General features: G+C 39.8%; 1 protein-coding gene across 5 annotated transcripts; it reads left to right on the forward strand.

Annotated features, from left to right (window-relative positions):
- On the forward strand, positions 1–6,929 carry CCL20 (C-C motif chemokine ligand 20). Of its 5 annotated transcripts, none has more exons than XM_061365298.1 (6): positions 1–1,124; positions 4,364–4,482; positions 4,685–4,968; positions 5,230–5,344; positions 6,071–6,148; positions 6,437–6,929. In XM_061365298.1, the coding sequence occupies exons 3-6, from the start codon at positions 4,887–4,889 to the stop codon at positions 6,462–6,464; spliced, it is 303 nt and encodes a 100-aa protein (XP_061221282.1). In that variant the 5' UTR covers positions 1–1,124; positions 4,364–4,482; positions 4,685–4,886; the 3' UTR covers positions 6,465–6,929. The 5 variants fall into 5 exon arrangements, with proteins under 5 accessions (XP_061221282.1, XP_061221283.1, XP_061221286.1 ...); XM_061365299.1 differs by having other exon boundaries at positions 4,769–4,968; XM_061365302.1 differs by having other exon boundaries at positions 4,807–4,968.
- Positions 6,930–8,055: the final 1,126 nt, after the last annotated feature.

Here is an 8,055-nt window from a genome sequence, read left to right on the forward strand (position 1 = left end):
ATGTTTTTATGGTTTGTTTTGTTTCTTTTTTTTAATCTTTTGTGTTAAATATTAGACCTAAACCCATAAAGAACTCATTATAAGCTGTAGCTTATCAGTCAAATAGTTAATGATTATAAAATTCCTTCTCTGTGTCTCTCTTCAGAAGAGTGTTTTAAGCCTTGCATTGTATGGCTTTTAGGATCTCACAGCAGAGCTGCATAATTGAATAGATTACTATTGTGGGGCCACAGTTTCAAAGCATTTTAAACTGCTTTCCCAGTCATGTGCAGTTCTGAATTCCGTATGTGCATATGTCTTCTCATATGCAAGATTTTGAATGAAAAGAGGCATAGCTTTATTGTCACAACTCTACATGTACCTAGAAACGAGGTGGTCTGCTTCTGTACTGTTCTGCAATGGGGAGAGTGATGGGGCAAGCCCATCCCTCAGAAATAATGCCAATTTTTCCACTGGTACAGTGGTGTTTACCAAGGTTGAACAATTAAGACCCTTCAGAACTTCAGACTTTCATCAGGTATTTCTGTGAGTAAAAGCCTTTTGCTAAAATAAAAGAAATATATTGCTTGGAGACAGCAGACTGATGATCAGGGAAAGCAGGGAGAGAGAGGCTGTACCTCTGCAGCTGGTGTCCAAGAGCAGTCTGACTCCCCAGGTCCCCTCTTTAACATCCTCAAACTACTCAGAACTATCAGTTTCCCAGTATCACCTTGGAAAATGCTCTGTTTTCCCTGATACTTTTCTTCTCCTTTCACAACTCTGAATGGCTCTACAGCACAGGAACCTAAGCTATCTTTACCTTATCTTTTATAGTACACACAGGAGTGGTTTGGTATGTACCCTCTGGCCTCTGGAACAACAGGAAGGGAGGTTTAGGAGAGGCTGAAAACTTAATTGATCTGTGTTTTAGTGCTTTGTCTTACATTGAGTGCAGCCACAGGGAGGGAGAGTGATCAGGGTTTGTGAGGGGATCTGAGAAGGTCTGACAGGAGTGAGGGAAGTTGAGAAACAGCAACGGGAAGCTGGGAAGAAACACGTTAGGAAACTAAAAAGAGAAGAAAAAACAGACATGACAGAAACAGAAAAAATGTGGGCTTGACTGTGGCTTGGGAAGGAACACAATTGTAAGATCATGCTCACGGAAGGTCCAGGTCCAACTGAGGCTTGAGTACCTCCAAGGGTATTCAAACTGGGCTTTCACATCCCCTTCTGGGGCAACCTGTCCCAGAACTTCACCTACCTTGCTGTGAAGAGGGGTTTTCACTATGTCTGATGAGAATTTCCCTTTCTGCAACTGGTGTTTGCAGCCTCTTGTGCTTTGGCTGTGCCCCTCTGAGGAGGCCCTGGGCACAGGCCTCTGCACACAGCCTTGCAGGCCCCAGTGCAGGGAGGTAACGGTGTCCCTTGACCTTGTGGCCTCCTCCCTGACCTCTCCTCCATGTGCAGCCTCCTAACTGCATCAGTACCAGGACACCAAACACAATGTATTGGCACAGCAATGACGATCCACAATGCCCATGAACAGTCTCTGAGGTGCTGGTGGCCATGCAGGACACCAGTGTACCAGTCTTTCACCTGTCCTCTGGCCAATCCATACAGCACTATTTGGTCATGGTAAGGGAAACCAGGCTGAAAGTCTCACTGGATCAGAGTGGACAACATTCACCATCCCCTCATCCGCAGGGAGCAATCACTTCCCTTGAACACATAAGTGTTAACCTGGTTTTATAATTTTTTGCCTTCTGTTTGCATTATGGACTTGCAAAGACTGATAAGATATGGTTCTGAGTCATAGCAGGACCTAGCAGGCAACTTCAAAAACCTTTCTTGATTTTATTTTTTAAACTACTTTGTGCAAATAAACCAAAAGTACTTTGTACATAGGGTTCCTGAAGCTGAGGCCCTCCTCATGGCTTTTGTTTAAAATCTAAATTTTAACCTGATTTCCAAAATCAAACCAATGAGATGAAACATGTATCATGAGCAAGAGTTCTGCTGTAACACAGGACACCAGTCTGGCCTCTCTTTTCTATCAGAGGTGCAATGAAAATTGCCTGAGGACAGGAGTATGGGCTGAGCATTAACTGGGTCATGTCATTGCTTTGGTATCCAAACTGCTTGTGCTTAATTAGGAGTAGGAAGGGGTGTCAAAGCTCAAGTGAGAAGATTCTATCTTCTGAATGGGGAAGAAATAGAGCTGTAGAGTGAGAAGGGAGACCTGAGATACAAGGCTGCCTCCAACTAGATAACAGCATTGGTAATCACATGTTCAGCTGTATTTGCCTAGGAAATGGCATAAGAAAGACCAAAGTTTGGAATGGGTGTAATAGATTTGGGGTCAATGAGGAAAATTAGTTAGGTGTGAGTTATGTGTGAGATGTTTGGGCACAGGAAAAGAGATGCAGGGGTGGTGAAAAGGTGGGTTCAAGAAAAAGAAAAACTGGGGAATAAGGTATAAAATTAAGGAGAGCAAGAAATGAAAGGACCTTCTGACAGGAAAAGTGTAGCTGCCTCCAGGCAGTGGTTAAGCCAGCCTGTGGATGCAATCCCTGTTGTTAACCCACCAGAATCTCCACCAGCTCTATGGCTGAAAAACAGTACAAGAGGTGGGAGCAAGAATGCATAAACTCGTAAGGAAGGTTAGATTTGTACCTTAATACTCAACGCATGAAACAAGGCAGCAGAATAGCAATTTAGTAGCACTTATTAGTGATATTTTAATTTTTCTTTAGAATAATTTAATCAATAGATTTAACCACTATATTTGTGTTAATAGTAAATAACAGCATTTTAGCTCAGTATGATTTTATAATTGTGAAGTAATATTCCCAATAACCGTGGTATTTTTATTAGCCAATTAAAATATTAGCTTTTTAAAAATGTGCTGCCTAATCAATAAGCATTATTATCATCCTAATCAGTTATGTCTCAAGTCTCCAAACTAACAAAGGAGACATGAACTTAAGGAGCAACAAGTGCTTTAGCAAGACAGGAGACAAACATCTTTTTTCTGGAAGACTTTTTGGCAATTTTAAAAATTATTGTTTGCTTAGTGCTTTCGATGGTCTTGATACTAATCCATGGATAAGAAGATGTGGTTACTGTCTTGACAATCTTAGAATGTTCTCTGTCTAAAGTAGCTGGAGACTTTTCAAGGATCAACACTAGAGAGAAATGGGAGAGTGGAAGTAGAGGAATGCAGGTTGATAACCCAATGCCTAATTTTCAAATCTTCTTAAAGGCACTTGCTTGATTAGATGTTGTGAACTCCTGCTTAAAAATAAGAAGTACTGAAATAATCCAAGGTTGTTACTGGACAGCCAGGATTTTTTTTTTTAATATAATAGCTGCATATAGAGAGCACTGATGTTTATGTACATTTATGATATTTCACTATAATTCATAAAGAAAAAATCAAAACTTCAGGGCATGGAATCTTTGTTGCCTCTTCCCATGACCCTTGGCCAGTGGCAGTGGCCCTAAGGAGAAGCATCTCCAACATGTGTGAAGCCATGCATGCTGCAAGACTGCTCGTATGTGCCCTAGCCATATGATCTTCCTTAAATTCTGGCTGTTATGTTGAAAGATTAATGTCTTTGAATAATAGTCTATTCCAGAGTTCAGATTTTTTACATTTCTAGGAAGAAATAATGGGAATGCACCCTTCATGAAAGGTACTGGTAGTCTGTGAAAAATAGGTGTGTAGTTCCAAATAAATGACCGTATCCCTGAGCTCTAACTTACGAAAAGGTACTTACAGCTCAGGTTACTCTGTAATCACCTGGAATTGGCAGTACCTCTTGTGTATACCAGCTGACCAGGACATGGCCTGTAGCCATCACATTCATTTCACACAGGTCACTAAACAGCACTGGAAAGTACCAGCTTCCAGTAGCAGCTCAAACAGTGTACTTGCTGTGATGACAGAGCCTCTCCCTGGGGGTTTCTTATGAACCGTGTGAGACAGTTTTAAGATTGTGTGTGTTTTAATTGAATGTTCAGGAGTCACAATTGTCAGGTACAGGTTGGCATGGGAAAGTAACAAGGTACAACTATTGCTCATAAAGCAGCATTAATACATTCTGGACAGTACAGATTCAGTGGAAAATACAGACCTCGTTTCAAGTTGGTTTTAAGCTAGTTCTGTTTTCGGATTAAATAGTTCAGATGTATAACAAACAGGTAGAAAGTGATAGCAGTGAATATATGGGTACAGAAACCCATTTCCATGAGTACTCAATATTGCTCACATGTCCTCATAAATACTACAGTCTAGAGCTCAGAAAGCAGTAATATGGGAAGTCTGACATTACTGTACTGGCTAACCAGTAAATGTTAATGTAGGGCTTTGGTATCATTGCAGGTACTTACCCAGCTCCTGTGAGCATGCCATATTGAAATGAAACTGAATGGGCTAGGCCCACCTCCCTCTCACCCCAACTTTGGCTTAATAAGCTAGAACACAGCAGATCTGCAGTTTCTGTAGGTAACATTGACAGTTACCTACATTTGACTTTCCTCATTTCACAACCCACACTCCTACCCCTAAAAATACAAATGCTTCACCCACAGAACCATTACCTCACAGCCTTATATTTCCTTTTCTTTTTGGCTGAATTTTCTAACCTACTTAAACAACAAAAAAAAAAAAAACAAAAACTCCCTAGCACACTGTTATCTCCAGTTATAGCACCAGGAAGGGGCCAAATTAGGCATGATGGAAATTGACATGGGAAAACCCACTGATGACAGAGGAACCCGCCCGCAGGTGAATTCCCGCGGCTTCTGCCACCCCTTTATAAGCAGGTGGAGGTGCGGCAAAGCTGGCAAGACGAGCAGGTAGCAGCTGAGCACTCATTAGAGCACAACTGCTGTGTGGAGTGGAAATGGCTGGCTTTAGCAGCAAGAGCTTGGTCCTGGTTTCCATGCTAGGGCTCCTGGCACTGCTCCTGTGTGGCACCTCTGAAGGTAAGTGAGCTTGGGCATTCAACCCCATGAAGTGGTTCTGCGTGCCACCCTACAGCATGCCAGCCATGTCGGGCTGTGCATGCTTGCAGCTGGCAGCAGTATGAGGGTGAGGAGAAAGGGATTTTTTTCAGCCAAATATGCTGCCTAATCCTCCTCTTCTGTCAATGAGGAGCTGGATAGTCAGAGAGCTGAACAGTGAGTGCTCTAGGCAGCATGGTCCAAAATGGGGTTTATTTACTTTGTCATTTTGCTTCATTTCAGCACAAAGCAACCAGGATTGCTGCCTGTCTTACACCAAGGTGCGTCTACCTCGGTGGGCCCTAAAGGGTTATACTGAACAGCTCTCCAGTGAAGTCTGCGATATCCATGCAATCATGTAAGTTATTTTTTAGAAGATCTTCTGGGTTTTTTTTTTTTTTGACATGTATTAGTCTTAAGATGTCTGTTTGGGCAGACACAGCAATTTCAACAATATAAGCATGATTTTTTCTTGCTTTTTCAAAAGGTTAAATTAACTGAATAAATTGTATATAATTCCTGTAAACAAACCCTCTATTTGATAAGGACTGTTAACTCTTAGGACAGCCGTACAGTGTAAATAATAAATCTGACATTTTAGGATTCAGCTGTGCAAACAAAGACATGCTTCATCTCTAGCCAACAGAGAGTATTCCCTTGCCAAAACCTCTTAACAGACACATAAATGACAAGAGTTTGCTTAATTCATGGAGATCTATTTTTTTTTCCACAAGGTTTTAGCCTTCCTAATAGTTGACAGCAACTATTTTCCTTAGTCTCACAAATTACTTTTGGTATCCAGAAAAGTTCTTTGTCCTAAGAGTTCCAATAAATTGAGCACAACTTTATGGTGCAAAAAATGACTGAAGCAGCTGTTACATTTAGATTTGTTTCTTTTTGTTCATATAGTGTTGGAGGGGTTGTAGAACATCCCATATCTAACTGGCACTTACAAAAGCAGTTGCTATTATTTATTATATAGAGTAAATATGATGCATGTTTTAGACCAAATGAATCTTTGCAGTATTTAACAGCAGGGCTGTCTAATGGCTTACTGATCTCTTTATCGTTATTTCATTTCCAGTTTCCACACCTACAGTGGGTTGAACGCCTGTGTAAATCCTAAAGAGGGGTGGGTGAAGAAGCATCTTCTTTTCCTGAGGTAGGAATCTAAAAATCTAAATCCTATGAAAACAGAGCAGGTATGAAAGCCTGTTTCTTACATCTTCTGAATACCAGTTCTGATGGCAATGCAGAAAATATTTGTCTTTCCATCTCTGGTCAAACATAGTTACTCTTTTTTAGAGTCTCCTTGGGGACAGTTATGTCACATCTCCCTTTTTCTGTCTGAGCTGTTCTCCCAGGTGGTGCTATACCTTGGAGACAGAAATCTATAACTGACCTGTGGCTGAGATCATTATTTATGTGTGTTCTCTCATTCTTTTAACAGCCATAAGCTCAAGAAGATGTCAATGTGATACGGTTTCTAGCAGGGAAATAAACAAGCATGGCTAAGGAACTCCTTCGCTCAATATCTTGTTTGAGATCATCATCTTGTACACTGTTGTGTGCTTACCACTTTCTCTGGCTTCCTTGGGACCATTTAACTTCTTGAATTGATTCATATTGCATCGCTGTGTTGCTTGAATTAAGCATTTTGTTAAAGTTTCTATTTTTATGAATATGTGTATGTTACTAACATGATATGAGTACTTCTTAGAAAGGGTTACCCTAAGTGGTAGTACAGAGTATGAATTTTAAGTTTATTGCATGTAATTTTTGTTTTGTTCAGCATGTGTAAAGTGGGTTATTTATTGTTTTTATTTTGTTACTTTGGCACTGTCTTGTGCCAAAATATTTTCTTCAAACTGTAGTTAGCATTGTAATACTTCTTGAACTACTGTTAAACAAACGTGCTTGTGAAAAAAATGGAAATTGGAGTAAAAAAATAAATGTTAAAATCTGCTCTTTCTGTGATATACTTATTTTTTAATTGACACATGGTAACTTCCCCTTGAAATGAATTCTTTTGCTTATGAGACACCAGCTGAAACAATTACACATGAGCATTCACACCTGTTAAAAATTTTCTATTGCTCCTGTAGCTCATCCTTCCTCTTGTCAGACGTATCTCTGTTGCCACCAAACCCTAGATGCTTTACCCAGAGACCTATGATTCATGGGACTTTTTTAGTTCCTCTTATTATGTTTGAATATTTTTTTGTAACCCGCCTTATTGGAGGAAAAAGAAAATATGGAAAGTTGGTTTCTATGCTCATTAACATGGATCGATAAGGTTGTTATATTATTGGTAGGAAATTTAATCTAAAACATGTCCATCCATACATTCCTGAGGATACAAATAGCTACTATAAGGAAGTGCTGTATTGCCAAAATCATCATATCAGAGGCATGTTTTTTGTAAGTAACCTTCAGTGGCTTATTAAAAATTCTGACAGCTCTGAAAATCATGACTGTTTCCAGGAACACCTGATAACTTTGGTGGGGCTGTTCTGCATTTGTGTAGGTAAGTTTGTTTTTCCTCTGTATCTTTAGCCCTTAACTCCTAATTCAGCATGTGGAATTCTGTTGAATAATGCAAAATTAGATTAGGTCATATGGGGCCTATTCCCCTTTCAATTATATAATTAAAAAAACACAACAATTTTGTTTTTTTTTAATTGCAAATTGCCAATAAGGCTCTTTCCTACTGCTTGGATATCATTTGAGTAATGGATGTGAGAGCTTTCCCTTCAAAGTCTCAGCAGAACTTCATGCTCCAGCTCCAAAGCCACCTGTTCTCACTGCATTGAGATCAGTCATTCCTGTGCCTGCTGTAGTATTATTTTTAAATCCTATTTGTGCAACTCTTTGCTTGTTTTGTGTTATTTATTTTCTTCTTTTTTAATTCCTTTTAAAATTTTTTTCCTAAAGCAATCTCATGGCATTCCCAGCCAGGACATTGCAGCATCTCATTAGCTTGGGATCGCTCACAGAATTATTTTTTTTATATGGAATCATAATCAAATTTACTCATTTCTTTATATTTCTCTCACTCCAGCACAAAGC

Source organism: Neopsephotus bourkii, unplaced genomic scaffold (genome assembly GCF_033783945.1).
Source record: "Neopsephotus bourkii isolate Nb327-2 ecotype Australia unplaced genomic scaffold, CSIRO-AGI_Nbou_v1 NB_1279, whole genome shotgun sequence".
Classification (NCBI taxonomy): Eukaryota; Metazoa; Chordata; class Aves; order Psittaciformes; family Psittacidae; genus Neopsephotus; species Neopsephotus bourkii.

Bases quoted from the DNA above. Each gene is read 5' to 3' on its own strand.
- CCL20 (XM_061365298.1), top strand. From the start codon at position 4,887: ATGGCTGGCTTTAGCAGCAAGAGCTTGGTCCTGGTTTCCATGCTAGGG. The intron at 4,969-5,229 runs GTAAGTGAGCTT...GCTTCATTTCAG, and splicing joins CCTGTGTGGCACCTCTGAAG to CACAAAGCAACCAGGATTGC. The intron at 5,345-6,070 runs GTAAGTTATTTT...TTTCATTTCCAG, and splicing joins TGCGATATCCATGCAATCAT to TTTCCACACCTACAGTGGGT.